The sequence below is a fragment of the Protopterus annectens genome, chromosome 8.part1 (assembly GCF_019279795.1).
Source record: "Protopterus annectens isolate FY-2018-M chromosome 8.part1, PAN1.0, whole genome shotgun sequence".
Taxonomy (NCBI): Eukaryota; Metazoa; Chordata; order Ceratodontiformes; family Protopteridae; genus Protopterus; species Protopterus annectens.
The window spans coordinates 509,545,097-509,572,705 of record NC_056742.1 but is presented as its reverse complement, the minus strand read 5'-3'; the positions used below and the strand labels follow the sequence as shown (position 1 = coordinate 509,572,705).

Genomic DNA, 27,609 nt, shown 5'->3' with positions numbered 1-27,609 from the left:
ATGAATCCATGGATCCACCTTTGGATCCGATGAGCAGCAGCAAAAAACTTCAAAAACATTCATTAATCTGTTAAGACCACCAGTATTTACCAGTATTTCCCCCTGTGGGATCTTGATTTAGTGCCTTAGCATGTAACATCCCCCCCCCTTTGAACGCTACTTGCTTAATTAAAAATCTGTGTCATGGAAAACGCACTCTTAGTGGCTATTACTTTCCCCTGCAGATCAGAAGAGAGAGAGAACGGTTTTGAGCTCCACTGTTTTTTTTTGTCTCATCTTGACGATGTTATATAAGCAGGGTATGCGTGTGCTGTATCATGCGACACAAAAGATCTGGGGGACTGTTGGTGGTGCATCCTGGGATATAGTAAGCTCAGCCAATAAGATTCAGTATCAGAATGGATCCCATCAAAAACATCTGAAGTTATGGTGAGTACATAACTAAAAGTTTGCATTGTTCAGTAGTATATACTGGAGACAAATGTAGACATTCGCTGCTATTTTGAGTAAAGGCTCTCCATTATAAGCATATTAGTTAACATCAGTAGCTATGAGACTTTTGATTCTAAAAGTAATGTTATGCATTTCCATTGCACAGCAGTTTACATTGGCGAGTTCCGTAGGTATTCATCGCTTTTGAACAAAGCACTATACCACTTGGGTCTTATAATTATTTGCAGCGACCAGGTTATTATCTTTATTAATACAACTAATTATGTTGTATATCACAATTTTATAGCGTGGTTCGCGTTAAGTATTTATAGTATATTTGTTTTTGTGGTCTTTAGCGTACTTTTGTTGCAGCCTGATTGATATCTCATTGGTCAGCTGCAACCTTTGTGCGTAAGACTCTTGTGATATATTTAATTTTAAAAATTTTAACGTTTTTAAATGTTCATTTTTTATATATTATAATGGTTTTTGTTCATGGGAAATGTTTTTAATACACTATTTATCATAAGATATATTCTCTGTGTAAGTATTTATGATTATAACATAAAACAGTAGCGTATTATAATATATATTCCTAAATAAATTTACATTGTATTAGGAGATGTTTCAATACAATGATTTTTAATACAATGTTTATTATAAGATATATTCTCTATGTAAATATTTAGGATTATTATATACAACAGTAGTGCATTATAATATATTTTCCTAAATGAATTTACATTGTGTTAGGAAAGTTTATTTATGAATCAGCGTGGTTACGAGACATCAAGTAAAATTTTTATAGAACAAGCTACTTTGTTAATATGTAGATTAATGTTGTATTAAATATATGGTGAACCTTTGTTGATTTTACTGTTAACAATGAAGAGATAGAAACGTGAATTCATCCTAGCCCTTTAAAGAACGTAATTAGAAGGTACTCACGTGTTTTATATATAATGAATCAAGTAATGCATTTGAATGTTAACGGTCTGAAGAAGCCATAGTGAAAGCGCTTACCATTTTTATCTAAATAAAAGTTACTGTTTTTGGATTTTACACTATATCTACGTGCTGTTTTTCGTGGATTTTTCATGGTTGAAATTTTTCAAGTCCTTGGTTACCTCTCACCGTTGTCTGTTGGATTATTTATTGGTATTTTAATAGGATAATTCCTATGAATCAACAAGTTCTTAAGCATTGACATTCTTTAATAAAACAGTCATCATTACTAACAATTCTTGAAATGCATATAAACTGACCACTTGTAAGATTCTTTTTCATAAACAACGGATGCATACTGTTATAATCCAAGTAATTGTTACGAAAAGTGTCTTTTCTATGTATTGTAGATTCCCAGGAAAGACTGTCAGTATGTAAGGTGATACTAGTATCTAAAAAATCAATGTTCTTGCCCATCCCTGTTATTTTAAATTTCAAAAACGGAATTGATGTAGAAATGGAGTCTATGAAACTAAGTAGTTGTTGTTTACCACTCTCACAGACAAAAAAAAGACGTCATCTGTGTACCTATTATAAAGTCGTGTGTGTTCAAAACCAGGAAGGTGGACTAAGGAATTTAGCCTCCCAAGCTGCCAACACAAAGTCAGCAAATGAGGGGACCATCCTCGAGCCAATGGCTACACCTTTGACCTGCTGAAAGATTTGGTTATTAAACTGGAAGAAATTGCCCTTTAGGACCAAGGAAACCAGTGTGGTAATTGTATCCATCGTCTCTGTGGTGTAACCTGTAAAATGTGACAAGTATGACTCCAGTAATTGTATTCCTCCGTGTGAGGAATATTTGTGTACAAAGCCTCCATATCAAGTGAGACTAAAGTGCATCATTAGCAGTAGGCTTATTGAGGTAAAATTCATTAAGAAAATCCCATGAGTCTCTAATATAGAAACAGAAGCGTTGTACAGTGGGATTAAGACACAAATCTAAATATTCTGATATTTTTTCAGTTTTAGTCTTATGATTAGACACTGTGTCTGAAAGGGAGGGGGATCAAGCACATTCTTATGTATTTTGGGAATTACAAAGAACTTACCAAGCTGGGGATCCGTAACTGACATAAATTCCCGCTGGGGAGATCAAGGAACTTTTAAGTAACTAATTAACAGCCGTATCAGTGTGTTTAAAAGCTTTGTTAACATCAATCCGAGACTGGAATATAGTAATCACTGTCGTGCAGATCGGATAAAAGACTATTAACATATCTGTCATGGTCCATAAGTACAGTACCAGTTCCTTTAAACGCCCTCATGATTCTGAGGGATTTATCAGACTGTAGGGATATAAGGGCTGATGCTTGTGCAGGGGACATGTTGAACCATTTACTGTTGCTAGACACATGAAGCATGTTGTGAAAATCTTTTTCGCATGCCTTAAGAAAAATTTCTAAGGTGTTGCTCAAAAGAGGGTTAAAAATACTTTTTTTGATGGGTAGTCATGTGGATACTGTATCAGAGTCATCACTATCATCAATGTCTTTGTCACATAATAGTTTTAAGTTAAGCTTCCTTCGATACAGTCTAAAATCCAGTAGAAGGGAAGCTAAATCTGCCCTTTGTGAAGGGATGCAGGAGAATCCCTTATTAAGGACTTCCAAAGTGTGTGTAGTGAAGCTACTTGAAGTAAGGTTAAACACCGCAGATGAGCGATCATTCGTGGCTATGGAAGAGTGAGGCAGAGGTGGAACCGATGTAGGTGAACCATTCACCTGCTTGTTGTTCTCTTGGAGTGACCTCGAGGGAGACCCCTGTTCATTTGGGGTGAGTAGAAGCTCTGTCTGTAACGTAACATGCGAGGGGGCAGTGGTTCCGAACCAATGTTTCTTCTTGGGATAAGGTGTTCTGATCTTTCTGTGTTTATAACAGACACTACCCTTCCCTTTCTTAGGGTTCTGTCCATGCGTCAAGATTGATTCTCAGTTAATAAAAAAAGAGAGGAGGAACTATTTCCTGCAGACTGCATTGGAGAAGTTGCCAAAAACGCTCTCGATGTGGATGGAGTTTGTGATGACAATCTAGCTGGAGCAGGAGGTAATCCACTACGAGTGTCCATTGCTGAAATGCTGGAAGAAGTAGTAACAGCAGGTTCACGAGGGGAGCGGCTATGTGAAACATGCTCCACTGCCTTGCTGACAATGGGATCTTACAACAGCGGGAGAGGGGAAGTCATAGGTTGTGAACCGAAACGTTGATTCCTGTAACTAAATCTATGTTTCATGTCACTCCTAAGTGGATATGCTCATTGGGACTGGTATTCTGCTAAGTCCCTTTGCAGTTTTACTTTCTTCCTGTGAGTAATAGTAGCAACATGCCTGTTGATTCTAGGCTGAATACCATTATAAATGTGTGCAAATTCATTAAAGTAAGGATGCTGTATAATCAAATTATGCAGGCCTACAATTTCTTCCTTGAGATCCATCAGTTTACTGACATTGTGTTTAATGAGAACACGGGTGGTTTGCAGTCCGGTGTTACCTTATAGAGTGATCAGTTCATTGTATAGCTCAGAGTCCCTGGTTAAATTATTAGGAAATTTCGTTATTCTTAAACCAAGAGGGACCATGTTTTTTTTGCAAGCAACAGTTCAAATAAAAATGATCAAATTGGATGTTTTTGAGGACTGTAGACAGTCTCTCTAGTCTGAATAGCAATGGTTTAAGCACCTCACATTTGTCAGTACATTCATAAGGTTATTATTAATGTCATCCTGAAATGTTTTATCCAAAAATGGATTATTATCAGCTCCTGAATCAAGAAATGACGACAGATTTAGGGAAGAAAAAGTATTAACCTGCTGTCTGTTAACTGTCATTCCCGCCATTCTGGCCTCATTGGAAACCGTTGCGGCTGCTTCAGTGCCTGGAGGCCTGTTACTATGGATTCTGCATCTCGGTTGCTCATTCTCTGTGTCGGAGCTAGTGTCCGAGAGGTTACCCATCTTATTTATGGGATTCAGTAGGTATGGAGGAAGTGAATAAATGGATAACTGTTCCGATGAAATAGAAAAGTGAGAAATATCCAAAAGTGGTTGGCTACCAGAGCCGAGCTCCCATTTTACTTCATTTGACATGACTCGGGAATAGAGATCCTAAAATATATTAACACCAAAAACTCTCAGATCCTGTATGAAGAATCCAACTAAAATATACATCAAAGATTTCAATATTTTTAAAATAAAAACAAAAAACTCGAAGTACCAAACTAAAGAAGCAGGTCCAAAGCTTTTGTTCTTTATTGGTAGGAAGAACTTCATCAGATAAATCAAGAAATGTTGGAACAGTAGTTAAATATGTTTGAGAAAACCAAAGTGTCAACAAGGTATTAGCCAATAAAACATGATTATGTAATAATTACACTATATACAGCTTCAAAAGGGCAAATAGATTTATACAAAACAAGTAGTTGTTATGGACACCCAACTAAGGAATGTATGCTGTATACTTGCATTATAATAATGTAACATGATGCTAAGCTTAACAAGTAACCTAAGTATACTACTAAGTGCGTATTAATAAAACAGAGAGACTACGTACATCTGTGCAGAATTAGCACCTCCATTTCAGTGTGCATTTAACATTAAGCATCTCGTCGAGTCCAGGAAATGCTTCTGCATTAAGTCTAACTTGCCAGCGAAGTCCTTTGACGTCAAATAATGTATTAGTGTCCCCAATAAACAATTTAACATAATCCAACACCAGAAAGTTACATTTATAAAATAAGGGACAATGACGAGTAACTTTCATAAGCACATTTTCATAACTATATTTCTGACAGCTGCTGTGTGTTCCTTAGTATGTGATGACACACATTTTCAAAATTATATTTCTGACAGCTGCTGTGTTCCTTAGTACATGATGACACACATTTTCATAACTATATTTCTGACAGCTGCTGTGTCTTCCTTAGTACGTGATGACACACATTTTCATAACTATATTTCTGACAGCTGCTGTGTCTTCCTTAGTACGTGATGACACACATTTTCATAGCTATATTTCTGAGACCTGCTCTGTGTTCCTTAGTACGTGATGACACACATTTTCATAACTATATTTCTGACAGCTGCTGTGTGTTCCTTACCACGTGATGACACACATTTTCATAACTATATTTTTGACAGCTGCTGTGTGTCTTCCTTAGTACGTGATGACACACATTTTCGTAACTATATTTCTGACAACTGCTGTCTTCCTTAGTACGTGATGACACACATTTTCATAACTATATTTCTGACAGCTGCTGTCTTCCTTAGTACGTGATGACACACATTTTCATAACTATATTTCTGACAGCTGCTGTGTCTTCCTTAGTACGTGATGACACACATTTTCATAACTATATTTCTGACAGCTGCTGTCATCCTTAGTACGTGATGACACACATTTTCATAACTATATTTCTGACAGCTGCTGTGTCTTCCTTAGTCCGTGATGACACACATTTTCATAACTATATTTCCGACAGCTGCTGTGTTCCTTAGTACATGATGACACACATTTTCATAGCTATATTTCTGAGACCTGCTCTGTGTTCCTTAGTACGTGATGACACACATTTTCATAACTATATTTCTGACAGCTGCTGTGTGTTCCTTACCACGTGATGACACACATTTTCATAACTATATTTTTGACAGCTGCTGTGTGTCTTCCTTAGTACGTGATGACACACATTTTCATAACTATATTTCTGACAGCTGCTGTGTCTTCCTTAGTACGTGATGACACACATTTTCATAACTATATTTCTGACAGCTGCTGTCTTCCTTAGTACGTGATGACACACATTTTCATAACTATATTTCTGACAGCTGCTGTCTTCCTTAGTACGTGATGACACACATTTTCATAACTATATTTCTGACAGCTGCTGTGTCTTCTTTAGTCCGTGATGACACACATTTTCATAACTATATTTCTGACAGCTGCTGTGTGTTCCTTACTATGTGATGACACACATTTTCATAACTATATTTCTGACAGCTGCTGTGTCTTCCTTAGTACGTGATGACACACATTTTCATAGCTATATTTCTGACAACTGCTGTCTTCCTTAGTCCGTGATGACACACATTTTCATAACTATATTTCTGACAGCTGCTGTCTTCCTTAGTCCGTGATGACACACATTTTCATAGCTATATTTCTGACAGCTGCTGTGTTCCTTAGTACGTGATGACACACATTTTCGTAACTATATTTCTGACAGCTGCTGTCTTCCTTAGTACATGACACACATTTTCATAACTATATTTCTGACAGCTGCTGTGTGTTCCTTAGTCCGTGATGACACACATTTTCATAACTATATTTCCGACAGCTGCTGTGTTCCTTAGTACATGATGACACACATTTTCATAACTATATTTCTGACAGCTGCTGTGTTCCTTACTACGTGATGAGACACATTTTCACCACTATATTTCTGACAGCTGCTGTGTGTTCCTTACTACGTGATGACACACATTTTCATAACTATATTTTTGACAGCTGCTGTGTGTTCCTTACCACGTGATGACACACATTTTCATAACTATATTTTTGACAGCTGCTGTGTGTTCCTTACCACGTGATGACACACATTTTCATAACTATATTTTTGACAGCTGCTGTGTGTCTTCCTTACTACGTGATGACACACATTTTCATAACTATATTTCTGACAGCTGCTGTGTGTTCCTTACCACGTGATGACACACATTTTCATAACTATATTTTTGACAGCTGCTGTGTGTCTTCCTTAGTACGTGATGACACACATTTTCGTAACTATATTTCTGACAGCTGCTGTCTTCCTTAGTACGTGATGACACACATTTTCATAACTATATTTCTGACAGCTGCTGTGTCTTCCTTAGTACATGATGACACACATTTTCATAACTATATTTCTGGCAGCTGCTGTCATCCTTAGTACGTGATGACACACATTTTCATAACTATATTTCTGACAGCTGCTGTCTTCCTTAGTACGTGATGACACACATTTTCATAACTATATTTCTGACAGCTGCTGTGTCTTCCTTAGTACGTGATGACACACATTTTCATAACTATATTTCTGACAGCTGCTGTGTCTTCCTTAGTACGTGATGACACACATTTTCATAACTATATTTCTGACAGCTGCTGTGTCTTCCTTAGTACGTGATGGCACACATTTTCAAAACTATATTTCTGACAGCTGCTGTGTCTTCCTTAGTACGTGATGACACACATTTTCATAACTATATTTCTGACAGCTGCTGTGTGTTCCTTAGTACTTGATGACACACATTTTCATAACTATATTTCTGACAGCTGCTGTCTTCCTTAGTACGTGATGACACACATTTTCATAGCTATATTTCTGAGACCTGCTCTGTGTTCCTTAGTACGTGATGACACACATTTTCATAACTATATTTCTGACAGCTGCTGTGTCTTCCTTAGTCCGTGATGACACACATTTTCATAATTCTATTTCCGACAGCTGCTGTGTTCCTTAGTACATGATGACACACATTTTCATAACTATATTTCTGACAGCTGCTGTGTCTTCCTTAGTACGTGATGACACACATTTTCATAACTATATTTCTGACAGCTGCTGTCATCCTTAGTACGTGATGACACACATTTTCATAACTATATTTCTGACAGCTGCTGTGTCTTCCTTAGTCCGTGATGACACACATTTTCATAACTATATTTCCGACAGCTGCTGTGTTCCTTAGTACATGATGACACACATTTTCATAGCTATATTTCTGAGACCTGCTCTGTGTTCCTTAGTACGTGATGACACACATTTTCATAACTATATTTCTGACAGCTGCTGTGTTCCTTAGTACGTGATGACACACATTTTCATAACTATATTTCTGACAGCTGCTGTGTGTTCCTTACCACGTGATGACACACATTTTCATAACTATATTTTTGACAGCTGCTGTGTGTCATCCTTAGTACGTGATGACACACATTTTCGTAACTATATTTCTGACAGCTGCTGTGTGTTCCTTAGTACGTGATGACACACATTTTCATAACTATATTTCTGACAGCTGCTGTCTTCCTTAGTACGTGATGACACACATTTTCATAACTATATTTCTGACAGCTGCTGTGTCTTCCTTAGTACGTGATGACACACATTTTCATAACTATATTTCTGACAGTTGCTGTGTCTTCCTTAGTCCGTGATGACACACATTTTCATAACTATATTTCCGACAGCTGCTGTGTTCCTTAGTACATGATGACACACATTTTCATAACTATATTTCTGACAGCTGCTGTGTTCCTTACTACGTGATGAGACACATTTTCACCACTATATTTGTGACAGCTGCTGTGTGTTCCTTACTACGTGATGACACACATTTTCATAACAATATTTCTGACAGCTGCTGTGTGTTCCTTACTACGTGATGACACACATTTTCATAACAATATTTCTGACAGCTGCTGTGTGTTCCTTACTACCCGATGACACACATTTTCATAACTATAGTTCTGACAGCTGCTGTGTGTTCCTTACTACGTGATGACACACATTTTCATAACCATATTTCTGACAGCTGCTTTGTGTGTTCCTTAGTATGTGATGACACACATTTCCATAACTATATTTCTGACAGCTGCTGTGTCTTCCTTAGTACGTGATGACACAGTTTACTATTGAATTGTCGAACATCACTCGGTCGACTGTTGTATTGTCGAATGCATTAGGTCGGAAACGCAATTGTCGAAGACATTATAATCAATCGAGGAACGGTTTTACCATGGGTCGAGGTAGGGAAGATGGTTGTTGTAGGGAATACTACTTTACACCTACCTCAACCCACGGTAAAACCGTTCCTCGATTGATTATAATGTCTTCGACAATTGCGTTTCCGACCTAATGCATTCGACAATACAACAGTCGACCGAATGATGTTCGACAATTTAATAGTAAACCGATGACACACATTTTCATAACTATATTTCTGACAGCTGCTGTCTTCCTTAGTCCGTGATGACACACATTTTCATAACTATATTTCTGACAGTTGCTGTGTCTTCCTTAGTACGTGATGACACACATTTTCATAACTATATTTCTGACAGCTGCTGTGTCTTCCTTAGTACGTGATGACACACATTTTCATAACTATATTTCTGACAGCTGCTGTGTGTTCCTTACCACGTGATGACACACATTTTCATAACTATATTTCTGACAGCTGCTGTGTCTTCCTTAGTCCGTGATGACACACATTTTCATAACTATATTTCTGACAGCTGCTGTGTCTTCCTTAGTCTGTGATGACACACATTTTCATAACTATATTTCTGACAGCTGCTGTGTCTTCCTTAGTCCGTGATGACACATATTTTCATAACTATATTTCTGACAGCTGCTGTGTCTTCCTTAGTCCATGATGACACACATTTTCATAACTATATTTCTGACAGCTGCTGTGTTCCTTACTACGTGATGAGGCACATTTTCACCACTATATTTCTGACAGCTGCTGTGTTCCTTACTACGTGATGACACACATTTTCATAACAATATTTCTGACAGCTGCTGTGTGTTCCTTACCACGTGATGACACACATTTTCATAACTATATTTCTGACAGCTGCTGTGTGTTCCTTACTACGTGATGACACACATTTTCATAACCATATTTCTGACAGCTGATTTGTGTGTTCCTTAGTATGTGATGACACACATTTTCATAACTATATTTCTGACAGCTGCTGTGTGTTCCTTTCTACGTGATGACACACATTTTCATAACAATATTTCTGACAGCTGCTGTGTGTTCCTTACCACGTGATGACACACATTTTCATAACTATATTTCTGACAGCTGCTGTGTGTTCCTTACTACGTGATGACACACATTTTCATAACCATATTTCTGACAGCTGATTTGTGTGTTCCTTAGTATGTGATGACACACATTTTCATAACTATATTTCTGACAGCTGCTGTGTTCCTTAGTACGTGATGACACACATTTTCATAACTATATTTCTGACAGGTGCTGTGTGTTCCTTACTACGTGATGACACACATTTTCATAACTATATTTCTGACAGCTGCTGTGTGTTCCTCACTACGTGATGACCCACATTTTCATAACTATATTTCTGACAGCTGCTGTGTGTTCCTTAGTACTTGATGACACACATTTTCGTAACTATATTTCTGACAGCTGCTGTGTGTTCCTCACTACGTGATGACCCACATTTTCATAACTATATTTCTGACAGCTGCTGTGTGTTCCTTAGTACTTGATGACACACATTTTCATAACTATATTTCTGACAGCTGCTGTGTCTTCCTTAGTACGTGATGACACACATTTTCATAACTATATTTCTGACAGCTCCTTTGTTCCTTCGTAAGCGATGACACACATTTTCATAACTATATTTATGACAGCTGCTGTGTGTTCCTTAGTACTTGATGACACACATTTTCATAACTATATTTCTGACAGCTGCTGTGTTCCTTAGTACGTGATGACACACATTTTCATAACTATATTTCTGACAGCTGCTGTGTCTTCCTTATTCTGTGATGACACACATTTTCATAACTATATTTCTGACAGCTCCTGTGTTCCTTCGTAAGCGATGACACACATTTTCATAACTATATTTATGACAGCTGCTGTGTGTTCCTTAGTACATGATGACACACATTTTCATAACTATATTTCTGACAGCTGCTGTGTTCCTTAGTACGCGATGACACACATTTTCATAACTATATTTCTGACAGCTGCTGTGTCTTCCTTAGTACGTGATGACACACATTTTCATAACTATATTTCTGACAGCTCCTGTGTTCCTTCGTAAGCGATGACACACATTTTCATAACTATATTTATGACAGCTGCTGTGTTCCTTAGTACTTGATGACACACATTTTCATAACTATATTTCTGACAGCTGCTATGTTCCTTAGTACGCGATGACACACATTTTCATAACTATATTTCTGACAGCTGCTGTGTGTTCCTTAATACGTGATGACACACATTTTCATAACTATATTTCTGACAGCTGCTGTGTGTTCCTTAATACGTGATGACACACATTTTCATAACTATATTTCTGACAGCTGCTGTGTGTTCCTCACTACGTGATGACAGTTTGTGAGTAGTGTTGCCTGTGTAGAATGCAGGGCAAGATAATCACACATCTGCATATACAACATTAGTCTTGCAATCAAAATGCCCATTATGTGAAACCTTGAAGTTATTATGTCAGAATATGAAGGTATTTCCTGTTAGGATATATTCACAGGCAGCACATGCTCCACAATTAAACATACCAAAAACATCATTATGAATGTCAGAATGTGTCAAAAGAAAAGGTGGGTCCCTATTTTCAAAGGAGTGTCTCAATGGTTTAGATTGCTTATGTGCAAACATTGGAGCAGTCCCTAATTTGTTAGAGTTTTCTTGGCTGTTGGTAATAATATCCCAGTTTCTATATACAATACATTTAATACTAGCTAGATCCCTATAAATGCGGATGGGGAAGCTACTGTTCCTGTCTACTTTCTTGTCTGTATAAATTTCCATGTGAAATAAAAGTGAATCCTGTGAAATAGTAGGGGGGAACCGCAAACCATTGAATTGGTGGGGGGCTTTTCCCAAAGAAGAGATGTCATTGGTGGTGGAGGAGGCTTAGTTAAAAGCCTCATATTGACTGGCTGACACATGGATTAGGTCTGAAGCAGTATTGTAATAAGTGCAAACAGTTTGAGACAATCTGTCATTTGAAATATGTGCAATCTCATTCATACTGTTGTTTATGCTTGAGACTGGCAATGGAGAATCCAAGAAATGTGTAGCAGGGTGGGAATGGGAAGTAGTTCCATTATTACAAATAGTGGATAACATGAGAGTGTTATCATTAGAAGTGAGAGTCATTGATCGAGCATGTTGATTTTTGGAAATGAAGGCGCTCCTAATAATAGGTGGAAATCTGAAATGTCTGGTTGCAGAAATTTCAGTAGTAATGGAATCAAACATTTTAATAGAATAATTCCTATGAATCAACAAGTTTTTAAGCAATTGACGTGCTTTAATAAAACAAGTCATTATTACTAACAGTTCTTGAATTGTCTATAAATTGACCCCTTGCAAGATTCTTTTTCATAAACAATGGATGCATACTGTTATATAATCCAAGTAATTATTACAAAAAGTGTCTTTTCTATGTATTGCAGATTCCCAGGAACGACTGTCAGTATGTAATGTGATATTAGTGTCTAAAACATCAATGTTCTTGCCCATCCCTGCTATTTTAAATTTCAAAAATGGAACAGATGTAGAAATGGACTCTATGAAACTAAGTAATTGTTTACCACTCTCCCAGACAAAAAATATGTCATCTGTGTACCTATTATAAAGTCGTGTGTGTTAAAAATCATGAAGGTGGACTAAGGAATTTAGCCTCCCAAGCTGCCAACACAAGGTTAGCAAATGAGGGGGCCATTCTCGAGTCCATGGCTACACCTTTGACCTGCTGAAAGATATGGTTACTAAAGTGGAAGAAATTGCCTTTTAGGACCAAGGAAACCAATGTGCTAATTGTATCAATCTTCTCTTTGGTGTAACCTGTAAACTGTGACAAATATGACTCCAGTAATTGTATTCCTTCCATGTGAGGGATGTTTGTGTACAAAGCCTCCATAACGTGAGACTAAACGTGCATCATTAACAGTCGGCTTACTGAGGTAAAGTTCATCAAGAAAATCCCATGAGTCTCTAATATAGAAACGGGAGCGTTGTACAAAGGGATTAAGACACAAATCTAAATATTCTGATATTTTTTCAGTTTTAGTCTTATGATTAGACACTGTGTGTCTGAAAGGGGGATCAAGCACATTCTTATGTATTTTGGGAATCCCAAAGAACTTACCAAGCTGGGGATCCGTAACTGACATAAATTCCCGCTGGGGAGATCAAGGAACTTTTAAGTAAATAATTAACAGCCGTATCAGTGTGTTTAAAAGCTTTGTTAACATCAATCCGAGACTGGAATATAGTAATCACTGTCGTGCAGATCGGATAAAAGACTATTAACATATCTGTCATGGTCCATAAGTACAGTACCAGTTCCTTTATCCGCCCTCATGATTCTGAGGGATTTATCAGACTGTAGGGATATAAGGGCTGATGCTTGTGCAGGGGACATGTTGAACCATTTACTGTTGCTAGACACATGAAGCATGTTGCGAAAATCTTTTTCGCATGCCTTAAGAAAAATTTCTAAGGTGTTGCTCAAAAGAGGGTTAAAAATACTTTTTTTGATGGGTAGTCATGTGGATACTGTGTCAGAGTCATCACTATCATCAATGTCTTTGTCACATAATAGTTTTAAGTTAAGCTTCCTTCGATACAGTCTAAAATCCAGTAGAAGGGAAGCTAAATCTGCCCTTTGTGAAGGGATGCAGGAGAATCCCTTATAAAGGACTTCCAAAGTGTGTGTAGTGAAGCTCCTTGAAGTAAGGTTAAACACCGCAGATGAGCGATCATTCATGGCAATGGAAGAGTGAGGCAGAGGTGGAACCGATGTAGGTGAAGCATTCAACTGCTTGTTGTTCTCTTGGGATGACCTCGAGGGAGACCCCTGTTCATTTGGAGAGAGTAGAAGCTCTGTCTGTAACGTAACATGCGAGGGGGAAGTGGTTCCGTACCAGTGTTTCGTTTTGGGCTAAGGTGTTCCTATCCTTCTGTGTTTATAGCAGGCACTACCCGTCCCTTTCTTAGGGTTCTGTCCATGCCTCAAAATTGATTCTCAGTTAATAAAAAAGAGAGGAGGAACTATTTCCTGCAGACTGCATAGGAGAAGTTGCCAAAAATGCTCTTGATGTAAATGGAGTTTGTGATGACAATCTAGCTGGAGCAGGAGGTAATCCACTACGAGTGTCCATTGCCGAAATGGTGGAAGAAGTAGTAACAGCAGGTTCACGAGGGGAGCAGCTATGTGAAACATGCTCCACTGCCCTGTTGACAGTGGGATCTTACAACAGTGGGAGAGGGGCAGTCATAAGTTGTGAACCGAAACGTTGATTCCTGTAACTAAATCTATGTTTCATGTCACTCCTAAGTGGATATGCTCGTTGGGACTGGTATTCTGCTAAGTCCCTTTGCAGTTTTACTTTCTTCCTGTGAGTAATAGTAGCAACATGCCTGTTGATTCTAGGCTGAATACCATTATAAATGTGCGCAAATTCATTAAAGTAAGGATGCTGTATAATCAAATTATGCAGGCTTACAATTTCTTCCTTGAGATCCATCAGTTTACTGACATTGTGTTTAATGAGAACACGGATGGCTTGCAATCTGGTGTTATTATATAGAGTGATCAGTTCATTATATAGCTCAGAGACCCTGGTTAAACTATTAGGATATTTGGTTATTCTTAAACCAAGAGGGACAATGTTCTTTTGCAAGCAACAGTTCAAATAAAAATTATCAAACTGGATGTTTTTGAAGACTGTAGACAGTCTCTTTAGTCTAAATACCAATGGTTTAAGCACTTCACAGTTGTCAGAACGAACATTCATAAGGTTATTATTAATGTCATCTTGAAATATTTTATCCAAAAATAAATTATTATCAGCTCCTGAATCAAGGAAAGTCAACAGATTTAGGGAAGAAAAAGTATTAACCTGCTGTCTGTTAACTGTCATTCCTGCCATTCTGGCCTCATTGGAAACCGTTGCGGCTGATTCAGTGCCTGGAGGCATGTTACTGTGGATTCTGCATCGCTGTTACTCACTCACTGTGCTGGATCTAGTGTCCGAGAGGTTACCCATCTTATTTATGGGATTCAGTAGGTATCAAGGAAGTGAATAAATGGATAACTGTTCCGATCAAATGGAAAATTGAGAAATATCCAAAAGTGGTTGGCTACCAGAGCCGAGCTCCCATTGTACTTCGATTGACATGACTCGGGAAAAGAGATCCTAAAGTATATTAAAACCAAAAACTCTCTGATCTTTTATGAAGAATCCAACTAAAATATAGATCAAAAACTTCAATATATTTAAAATAAAAACAAAAACAAAAAACTCGAAGTACCATACTAAAGGAACACGTGCAAAGCTTTTGTTCTTTATTGGTAGGAAGAATTTCATCAGACAAATCAAGAAATGTCGGAAGAGTAGTTAAATATTTCAGAAAACCAAAGTCTCAACAAGGTGTAAGCCAATAAAATATGATTATGTAATAATTACACTATATACAACTTCAAATGGATCAATACATTTATACAAAGCAAGTGGTTGTCATGGATACCCAACTAAGGAATGTATGCTGTATCCTTGCATTATAATAATGTAAGACGACCCTAAGCTTAACAAGTAATGTGTATACATATATATATATATATATATATATATATATATATATATATATATATATATGTGTGTGTGTGTGTGTGTTCATAGGTTGGTACTAGGCTATCGGCCCTAGTGCCTATGCAAGCCTAGCCATAACAATTCCCAATTCCCTGGATATTTCTTCGCACAATATTTACTTCTCTGGGCCCCTGTGTAGCAGGGCAACTGACATGATCCCCAGGGTGAATTTCCTATCTCCCATCCAATCATCAAGGTTCCTTTTGAAGAGGGCCAATGAGGCGCTCTGCTTGACATGTATGGACAGTCTATTCCAGGGTATGGGGAGTTTCTGGGTCAGGAACCTATCCCTCCAGTATGTTTTGTTCATTGTGATGACAAGGTTTAGATCCCTGGAGCATGTGGCTCTGAGGGATTGGGATTTCTTTAAGTGGAGCATGTCCAACAGCTCAGATTTTGACATCGCCTTGTATGTTAAGCAGAGATCGCCTCTGAGTAGATGATGTGCCACAGAGTATAGCTGGAGTTTTTTTAGACGGTCAGCATATGGCATCTGCTTTAGGCCTGTGATTCTTTTAGTGAGGTATTTCTGTGGCCTTTCCAGCTGTTGCAGATGTCTTGTGAGGTACATACCAAACCGGGCATTATACTCTTTAATGGGTCTATTGAGGGATGAGTACAGTGGGACAATGACCTCCTTTTTCTGGATGAAAAGCCCTTAGTGATGAGGTGTGCCACATAGAAGGATTTCCTGACTGTTGTGGCGATGTGGTTATCGAAAGTGAGACCACTGTCCACCTGTGTCCCTAAGTCTCTCATCATACTTTTGATGTTTAGCGTCCAGCCACCTATGTGGTAATTCATGGGTACATGTTTATTTCCAAAGGGGGATAACTATACATTTCTTGGCATTAAGCTTGAGCCCATGGCTCTGGCACCAGGCATCTGTTTCTGTAAGGTCTTTTTGTAGAATATCCACATAATTTGGGGATTCAATAATGGCTCCCAGTTTGCAGTCATCTGCAAACTTTGTTAGCCAGAGTCCCTTAGTGTTGGCCTGTACTTCAGAGAAGTAGATGCCAAACAAGAGTGGTCCCAGGACTGAACCCTGAGGTACTCCACTTGTCACTTGTCTGAAGCTGGATTTGGAGTCGGCTACTTTTACAGTCTGGGTTCTGTCAGTAAGCCTTTTGGCAACCCACTGAGTGACGTAGGGATTTATGCCCAGCTTAGTAAGTTTATCTATGATTCCAGAGTGGGGGATGGTGTTGAAGGCCTTGGCAGGGGTCCAGATTGGCTGTGTTGACCACCTTACCTTCATCCACAGCTCTGGAGACTGATTTGAAGAAGTCATTCAGATTCAGGAGACCAGATCGGCCCTTCACAAACCCAAACTGGGTGGGGTCCAGTGTTTGAAGGCTGCCAATGTCTTTGTTTATAAGTTCCATGATAATGCGTTCCATGCCCTTGCAGATCAGGCTTGTCAGACTGATGGGACGGTAGTGTGTGTGTGTGTGTGTGTGTGTGTGTGTGTGTGTGTGTGTGTGTGTGTGTGTGTGTGTGTGTGTGTGTGTGTGTGTATGTGGACCACCTTACCCTTGTCCATGGCTCTGGAGACTGATTCGAAGAAGTCAATCAGGTTCAGGAGACAAGATCTGCCCTTCACGAACCCAAACTGGGTGGGGTCCAGTGTTTGAAGGTTGCCAATGTCTTTGCTTATAAGTTCCATGATAATACGCTCCATGGCCTTGCAGATAAGGCTTGTCATACTGATGGGACGGTAGTTTCCGGGATCCAAGGTGGATCCCCCCTTGTGGAGTGGGATAACTGTAGCTCTGCGCCACTCAATGGGCACGAAACCTGAGGTGAGGCTATGATTAAACATGACACCTAGATGAGGTGCCAGTTCATATTGTAGTTCATGTAGTACCAGCCCAGGATGTCATCTGGTCCCATGGATGCTGTATTCTTAGCTTTGGAGAATGCGTTTTTTACCTGTGTGGCCGTTATTACCATAATTTGGCAATCTTCCGGTATTGAGATGGGCCATTTAGGGGGTGAGAGGAGGGTGAAGTTGGCACTGGATCGATCTGCCAGGATATTGGCAATATCCTTGGGATCAGTATATTTAATGCCATTCTGTTGTAGCTCAGAGCAGATCTGAGCATTGCCATTTAGATTCTTGACATAGTTATAGAATGCCTTGTGGTTGTCTTTGGAATCTTTGGCAATTTTATTTTCATAACTAGCTTTGGAGGATTTTATGAGGGATCTCTGTTTCTTACTGAGGCTGGTATGGAAGTTTTTTGCATCCTGGGATTTTCCTCTTTTCTGCAACATTTTCTTCCTTTTGTTGTAAAGTTTATGGCAGGGGACCACCAGATTGGCTTCCTTTTTTTGGATGAGAGCATCTTGGTTCTATTTGGGATGGCATGATTCATGCATGAGTGGATGTGCTCGTACAGTGCCTTAGTGTAGGATTCAGCAGTTGAACATTCAGTTCCCATCTGCATGGGTGTCATGAGGTTTGTCACTTCTGACTTGAGTAGCATGAAGTTGGCTTTGGAGAAGTTTTTTATGGAGGTTTCCTTACTGGGGGGTGGGGGTGGGATGTGGATGTTAAGGGTGATTAGCTTATGGTCAGACCTGACTAACAAGGGGGTGACCATAGGTGTGGAGCATCGATTTCCCATGCTGGTAATGACCAGGTCTAGGATATTGGAGCCCCTAGTAGGACTATTGATTAGTTGATCCAGGGCGTTGGAATTTATGAATTCCAAGAACCGTTGGGCAAAGGTGTTGGTACATGAGTAGTTTTCCCGGTTAATGGCAGGGTAGTTAAAATCACCCAGTATTAGGGTGTTTGGTTCTATCTTAATATTTTCCAGTACGTTTAGAAAGGTGTAGTGAAAATCTTGGGGTATGGTGAGGGATCTGTAGCAAGCTACAATTTGGATTGCAGTCTTATCTAGTGTTAGTTGAACCTGGAGAATTTCAGATGCATTGTGTTGGGCAACTAGCCTGGTGGTGTGAATATCCTTGGTGAATATTGACACTCCTCCACCTTTAGTGTTTCAGGCCTGCTTTGGTGGCCGAAAAGTGTGATAAGAGTTGCAGCCTGGTATTGCAGAGGTGCTGTCTGGAGCCTTGAACCAGGTCTCAGTTACTGCACAGATATCGATGTTCTCCATTTTTAGGAGTGCCTCGAGAGAGTGCATTTTTGAGGTTTAGACTTCTAGCATTGAGTAGCGTTACCTTCAGATTTTGCATGCTTGTACCTGTTACGGTGGTGGTTTTGTCATTTGAACTTTGCCTAAAAAAGGCACTATAGGGGTGGCAAGAGCCTTAGCCAGTAACCTGAATCCCAGGGGTGACAGGTGCAGACCATCTCTGGCAAAGCATCGTGGTCTGTCAGTCATGTCGTCCCAGGCAGACAGATACTGAATCCCCTTTGAATGACACCAGAAGCTTAGCCAATTGTTGAAGTCAATCATTTTGTCCTTATATTGTGGTATTATTCTGGGCGAAGGCAGGATGCTACTCAGGGCTAGGGTCATACCTGCCTGGGCCACATGATCCGAGAACTCTTCCATGTCTCTTTTCATGTAGTCCAGGGAGGTACGTCTCAAGTCATTCACTCCAACATGGACAATGATAGAGTCATAGTTGTACTTGTTGTGGAGTGACTTCAGTGCATGCGTTATGTGGCGGATCCTGGCACCCGACAGGGAGCTGATTTTCTCCTTGTTCAACCTGGTGAGAGGGACATCAGTGTGCCGGACTATAGAGTCACCTATGACTAAAGTGTTAGGTACATTTACTTGCCTTAGGGGCTGTTGCTGGGTGGCACACTGGTGTTGTGAACTATGTGACACTTTGGTTGTGATTGGTGTTTGCTTGCATTTCAGCTTCAGAGGTCCTTGTTGCTTGGGCATGTTACAGTTAAGGGCCTCTGCATATGTGGATTTAGTGTTGCTATATGTGGGTGTTGGTGGTGTGGGTTTAGAAGGGCTATGTGTTGCTTGAGGTGTAGTGTGGGTGTTAACCTTCTCTCTTGACTGTCTAGCACAATCTTGGCTGGAGAGAGCTTTGCTTCCATTTTCTCTAATTAAGTGCATCTCTCACAGGTTGTAGTGTTGGGTGGTAGGAGGAGAGGGTTGTCTGTGTACATGAGGCAATTGCTGCATTGCCCCAGTATGCCCTGATTCTCCAGGTGGACAGGAGAAATCACCGGAAGCTGACCCTTGGACATGCCTGGTTTGGTGCTTTTTTTTTTGTAAAGTACAGGAGCTGTTTTCCCTTACCTTAGCAAGGTACTTTGCAATTATAGGCTGTTTAGTGCCTACTATTAATTTCTCCTTATTAACAAGGAGAGTTGAGTGTTTGTATCAGTTTAATGCTTCCTAGTGCTTTCCAGCAGGTATTAGAGAAAGTGCTAGTCAAAGGGATGCTTAAAGGTAAGATGAAAAAAAAAATGCACACTGCAGTGTGCACTAGAGAAGTTAGATGTGAAAGTAGGTAACTTAAGTTTTACCTGTTTAAAAAGTTAAGGTTTAGTGGAGAGTTACTATTTTTAAAACAGCAAGATGGGTTGAAAGGGGTGGTCACTTTTGTATTCTGGTACTATGGAATACAGTAGGATGGCCAATACATTTAAATAGTTGAAGGGGAGGGGTTTTGATTTAGTGATTACTCACACAAGCCAGTGAAAGTAGAGAGGAAATGAGATATATGGTCAGATTAACATAAGAGGCAGGCAACTAGAAAGACAGTGATATTTAACAAGACAACTGTGACTGGGTGGGAGGGCGAGGAAAAAATTCTGCCTGACTCAGAAGAGAGAGTGGTCTCTTTTGAAGTTTGCTGTTAAAGCAGAATGCAAGTAAAACACAAGGTAAAGAAAACAAACTACATTATTTAAAATATACAAAATACAAAAAATAAAAGCAAACTAACCTTTCTTTCACAGCAAAGTGTAGCAGAGTCTGGATGAGCCTTTCTGGTAAATATATATATTAGAAATGCAGAGATTGATAATGCCTTATATAAGCATTTAGCTGTGTTTCCAGAACATAAGAAATTTGTATTTCATGGACTGCAAATTGTTAATAAAAGTAGTAGAGGAGGTGACTATAAAAATCGAATTGAGCAAAAACATTTATGGCAAATGAGGTTGGGGGATGATAAATTTACAGATCTGAAGTCATTAACATTAAGTGTTTTCTTATAGACAGAAGACCTAAGAAGTTGTAATTATATAAAATATTTTACTTGATTATCTTATTTTTCAGTTATTTATGTGTTGATTGATTGGTGTATAAATAATTTTTGTTTTATTTTCCGTGTAACTGATGAAGTCCGTGTTTATAAGGACAAAAGCACTTAATGATTAAATTATTATTATTATTATTATTATTATTGGTTTTGTTTGTGTGTTTTTCCAGTTTAAGGATGCAGTTAATCCAGGCACACTGCCTCATCCGTCTGGTTGACTTGGTATATTTTGGAAAACCAAACATATTTTTTCCCTATATTGCAGTTAAATTTTCAGAAACTGATCACGTATTGTCACCTACTGGTATATAACAACATGTCACTCTTTCGGGCTGTAATGTGCTTGAGAACCCAAAAACCTTTGACTAGAATTTCACTAGTGTTTTTAATTAATAAATGGATGTTGCTGCAAACCTTAGACACGTGAGGATGTGACATTCTTAAAGGAAGTTGTTCTCTTAACTGCACAAATATGTACTGGTAAAAGGAATAGGCATTTCTTGACAAACATTAAACATTGCAAATCATGTTACTTGCTTTAATCTCTCCTATTGCTTACACATTAGACATGTAGACCAACTTGTAATTCCATTGGTAGGCACTTTCCATGGCATTAGTGTTAACTAATTAGTTGTTATAACTGCTCTTAACCATATGTGCAATGTACTGTTGGTTTTACAGAAATTCACACACAGCAGTGTTATTAATTTGAAACATGTTTTAACTATGCATGTTTTCACTTTTGCTGAAATTGTGACTGATTGGTGAAACACAAAGTAGCTTCATGTTACTCAACTTACATTAGGATAATAACATTTTGGGGTATTTACATATGAAATAGTTCTTTGGCTAGACCTGAACAGCCTTGAAATTTTTGTCAAATATCGTATTTGCACAGGGATAGAATTTACTGTTTAATTTAAGATTGTCCAGATGAGAATGTTATGACCAGGCACTGGAAATACGGAAAAAAAAACATTGCTGAAGTTAATTTGTAAAGTTTATTACATCTGAAAACTAAATTGCGCAGCCAGTAGAACATAGCATCATTAGCCTCTGATATTCTCCATCAGCCATAATAGTGATGCCTTTCAGTAGAATTGTGCATCTGCCAGAACCTGGGGTCTTACTTCTTTCACTTCTTGAGTTTTCCACAGTAATCCCACACATCTTGCCTCAAAAGGGGGCTAAATCTCAAAAGAGGCTTCCTCGCATTGTGGGAATGCAGACTTAATGCCCCTAAATTGGAATTTCCATTGTTTTTGAAAAACTGTGGCTAGAAGGAGACTAAAAGATCCTGATACATAGGTTGGTGAATCTTTTGGAATATCTTTTCTGTAGAGTTTTTCAAATCCACTAGCCACAAGACTTGTACCCACCTAGTGGAAATGCAGTTGTGAACAATGTTGCCAGGCTATTCAAAGGCATTGTTATATTTCTGGCTCCATATCTTATCCTATTTTGCTGATTCAAATGATGTATCCTCATGTGCCATATGTGAGTCAGAGGATTCTAACTGATCAGTTCCTCATTCACTGTGAATGGCTTCTACACATGTCATGACATGTCAGCAAACCCTTCTTTGCTTGCAGTATCAGTTAGCTGTAAATGTTTCAAGTTATACTAGTTGTGTCTTTCTTGTAGCTTTATTGGCTCATCCTTAAATCTCAACTTTATGTTACACCATTTTCTTCTCTGTCCATAAATCTTATGGTTTGACCTTTTGTGAGGTCAATACAAGTGTTTCATCTGTGGCTGCTTCACTCCACTGATACCAAATTCGTCTTTACCCACTTCAGAGTTCTCCATTTCATGTTCATTTTCCTTCTGTAGCTTCTTTAGTATAAAACTGGCTTATCTAATAATTGTCATTTGTATTGGCTTATTGGTCTTCAGATGCACCCCTACACAAATACCACCATGCCTCACAGTGATGTCTTACTGCATGGTACGGAAGGATGGAGTTCTTACTTCAGCCATGCAACCGGGGTCCATTTAGCAGCCCCAGCACTGGGGGAGCTTAAAGCAGTAACATGGAGACCAACGAAAGTTACAGGTGGGAAGGAGAAAGAGAGAAGAGATGTAAAGGAGGTAGGAAGAGAGAGGGGTTTATAGACATAAATGTGATCATGTAATAATTCAAAGCAGAAAGGGTAGTTCATTTGATTAATATTTATGTTCCCAGGAGATGCTTAATAGGTATCAGGGACAGCCTGGGTAGACAGAATTATTCTGTTCCATTTACCAGACACCTAGCTGTAACTTAACAGCCTGTTTATAGTTTACATTTATTTTGTCTTATTGGAAGTGGTAATTTTTTTCCACAACTTAACATAGACTCCAAGTATCAGCAATCTGATGAAAACCACTTTTGATGCTATTCTGTGCTCAGCCATAAACTTTGAAAACTTCGGAAAGTGGGTGACAAGTTATTTACAGCAAGGCTGATTTATTTTCTTTCAATGAGTTTGTTTAAAAACTGGGATTTTTATTGTCATGGTTGCTTTTACAGGACTATGTGGATAAAAATAATAGAGCAGTGGCAAGGTATTGTAAATGTGTCGTAAGCAGTAACTTGTAATGAAACTCTTCTCATCCAGGGAGTGTCGTGGCATTACTAGAGAAGACAGAAAACCTAGCATCATTCAAATACACTAGCCTGAAAGTAAGGATTAGTGCACAGTTAACAATGCTGACATGTAGATACGAGCATTGCTTGAAAACAAATAACATAACACAACACTTAATGCTGTAGTACAGGGTTCCTATTACCGGATCGCAGATGCAGTTTGTTGAATGCGTCTTGATCGAAGCGAAAAGGCAAAATAGCAAAGTGGCTTTTCAGCAAATTCTTTCCTTGGGAAAGAATTTGCTTGGCCGCTTTCGTTACTTTGCCATTTTCGGCACTGTAGTGCGATCTCTGAGTTGGTATGTTTAAGTGGGGGGGGGGGCACAGCCCTCCACATTATGTAATGTTTTAAAGGTTTTTTTTTTTGTTTGTTTTTTTTTATTTCGGAAAAGCGATTTTTTTTCCCTTGGGATAAAATTGCTGTTCTGAGGTTTCGACGTTGTAAGCTTTCGCTTACATGGCGTCGATTATTTATCGTTCACTTTTGTAAGCGTGCGATAATATAATATAGACCCGTAGTATACCAGCAGCAGTACTCCTGAGGAAGTAAAACACTTTTGGGTGTTTTTTTTCCCCAGCCGCCCTGATGTTGGGACTGCACCCCTATACCCCCAACATAGGAAGCAGCGCTGAAAAGAAATTTCCTCTGCCATTTGTCCAAGGCTGTTTGACCTCAGAGTTAGAATGTGCTAGAAGGGGGACCTCACCGTCTTCCACAGGGAGGTTCAGGAAGGGGATTTATATACCCTGCAGCAAAAGTGATGCTATTTTCAGATTTTTTTTTGCCTGAGTGATTCTGTGTCTGCTAATGCTTAACCTTATAAAACACGGTAAACCAGTCAATAATCCAAAAATGAACCTGCTGAAGAGACCACAGAGAAAATATTTCTTGGAATAAATAAAAACAATAAAAATCAAACACAAATACAAGCTTTCACAACCAGAGCTTATTCGGGGTTCAGTTTTCAAAGTTGTATTTATTCTTGATTTTATTGTTTTATTTACTCCAGTAAATATTTTCCCAGTGCTCACATCAGCTGGTCCATTTTTGGAATATTTAACCTTATTTTTTTTTTTAGGTAGCTGGGAAGTTATTTTGTCTTGAGCTTTAGTTAATGCTTCAGGCTTTGCAGAGTCATAATTTTTTTGTTTTATTGAATTGTAATATGGTGGTTTCTACTTGGTGAGAATTATTGTAGTGACATATACTTCAGCAAGATCAACTAGAATCAGCCCAAAAGACATGCAGGTTAAAGTTTAGCATCCATTTGCATGAGACATACTTTTTGTTTAGTCTTCCTAGCCCCCCATTGCCTAGGACTACCCAGGAAACAGATGTGTTTCCTATTTATCACAAGTACATGGATGTTTGTCAGTTGTGTCTCAATCAGGTATGATTGCTTCTCTGTTCTGTGTCAGCAACCATATTGTAATGCAAGTCATGAGAGGTATGTAATGCAGACATCAAGAGTTAAACATGGTGATATTTTGGCATTTTTAGGAGATTATGTGTCATCTACTGCTGTGGTTAACCAGAGTTTCAAGGCTTGATTTCTTTAGTTAGATGATTGTTCCTTGCTAAAAATGTAGGCTGGTGTATAACAGAAGACATGCTTTTGTTACCCATCTGTTTGTAAGAAATTGCCAGAAGCATTGTAAATCAAGTCTGTTCCCTGTAATCCTAGCAGTAGTGAAGACATGTATGACCCTACAGACAGTGTTGAGAAGTTACTGTATTAACTCTTGATTGCATATCCAGCTCTATTAAGCTTTCCAGTAATTACGTACATTTTTAGTAGTTGCTAGAGGGTTTTTTTTGTTTCCTTTTTGCCGGGTACATTCCTTAAATCTAACTAAAAATTAACCTAACATTCCTTTGTTTTATTTGTGCCTTTCTAGGTAGACACTGAGTTGTTGCAGCGAATTCCAATTCTTAATAATCTACTCTACAGGGAAAAAAAAGCTGGAAGAGCTGTAACAATAAAAAATGAACAAGCTGCATCGACTAATGTTGTGAGGAACATATCAGTGTGTGTACAGGAACATAACCTGGAAAATCCCAGTGGAAGCAAGAGGACAGTTACTGTGATGGAGAGTCAGGATTCGAGGGGCATTACTACAGTTTATGTTGGAAATTTACCTGCTGGTCTGCGGGTGAGTGAGTTAAAGACTTTGTTAAGGGCGCATAATGCAGTACCGTTACGACTGACATGGCAAGGCGCACAACGTAGAGCATTTCTTGATTATAAGAATGATGAAACAGCAGAGAATACTGTGGCGGCCTTACAAAATCTAAAAATTAGTGGAAACACTTTACGAGTTGAACTAGCAAAAAGTCAGAGAGCCAGTAGTCATGGAGGAGCAACATAAAATGAATTGCAAGAAGTCAAGATCTTCAGTGGATCCGTATAGTAAAATAAAAATTATAATTAGAAATTTGCTAGAAAGACTAAGTCCATTCCTCTGTGAAGATGTGAGCTAGGAATTGCTGACACTTTATTCTTAAATAAATTTTTGTTTAAAGTGAGTTGTAATAGTTTGGTTGAATGAACTTGATAAAAATGTGTATTTTAGTAATGTAATACTGTTTTCCATGAATATTTGACCTGTATGCCTTAAGTGTTGTATTCATTTACCAATTAAATAGCTCAGGGTTTAGTCTGATGTTAGAGCAGGAAGCGTGCAATGCATCAGTCATTTTCAGCTGTTTGTTGAGAGCATACCGACTTTTTAAGGATATTAATATAGTTTTGACTGGTTTAAGCATGTATAGTAAAGTCCTTTAGGACAGATATTTAAAATAGCTTGATCGTGCAAATCAGAATTCTGTTTCTGGTTTTGGTTTTCTGGTTATTATGCTATTAGTCCTCATTCAAATGTCATATTTCACTGTTTTATTTTCACAAGTTTTCACCAAATAGAATCTCAGATCTAGAACAAATTTGAAGCACATTGTAAAATATATCGGCATAATACTTTGTTCAAGTGGATGCTATGCAGTCAGACTTCAGAACATTTTTCATCCTAGCCCAGAGCACACACATCCAGTCATGTAGGTCAGCCTTGAATCTAGCTAAAGCGTTGCTTTACTTAATATGCAGGGGTAGATTATTCCATAGATTGGGAATCCCCTGAGATGAGAACCTGTCTCACCAACACCTCTTGTTTATTTATTTATTTATTTATGCTAAAGATTAAGGTACCTTTTACATGTGTTTGGGGAGCCATTAGTTCCACAAAGATGTTGTAGGTCTAGGAAGGTTTTGCTTTTCATGGCCAAAAAGGCCATACATAAATTGTCACCGAGGAGTCCATAGGAAATAGAATACAGAGAGAGAGGGCATTCAATCTGTTTGGATAATTTAAGGATTCCAAACCAGCGACCTTTTTAGTTAGAAACTGCTGGGGGTCTGCCTAGCAGACTAGTATGTTTCTGTAGGAACATACCATAGGATTACTGGATCATATGAGATTACTAGGCTAACAGCCGTAGGGTGTAGGGTGCATTTTTAAGCCTAGCCATGGTTCCTGAAAACATTATCCAGTTTTTGGTTCCATAGGTTTTTGTGGCAGTATATACAACTTGGGCATGAGTGGTCAGCATTTACAAGGCACCGCTCCCTAATAAATACGTAAGTACCAGCCAGGGGGTAAGTTTATAATTTCTCATATACTGATCCAACTTGTGCTTGAATAGGTGTAGGGAAGAGCTCTGCTTCATGTGGATGGGAAGCATGAGGGGGAACAGTTTCTGACCCCCCCTGCATGTATTATTTATGTTGCAGATAAGGTTAGGTTCCTGGTCAACCCCCCCCCCCCCCAGCGTGTGTTATTTATGTTGCAGATAAGGTTAGGTTCCTGGGTCAGTCCCCCCCCCCCCAGCATGTCTTATT

At 38.7% G+C, this 27,609-nt stretch overlaps 1 protein-coding gene across 3 annotated transcripts in view; it reads left to right on the top strand.

Annotated features, from left to right (window-relative positions):
* MTHFSD (methenyltetrahydrofolate synthetase domain containing) overlaps positions 1-26,235 on the top strand; it is a 601,324-nt gene extending 575,089 nt beyond the window's left edge. For all 3 annotated transcript variants that reach the window (XM_044082038.1, XM_044082037.1, XM_044082036.1), the window contains exon 8: positions 25,616-26,235. In XM_044082038.1, coding sequence (XP_043937973.1) covers positions 25,616-26,086 — 471 coding nt within the window. In that variant the 3' untranslated portion in view covers positions 26,087-26,235. The remainder of the gene's footprint in view (positions 1-25,615) is intronic.
* The last annotated feature ends 1,374 nt before the right edge of the window (positions 26,236-27,609 follow it).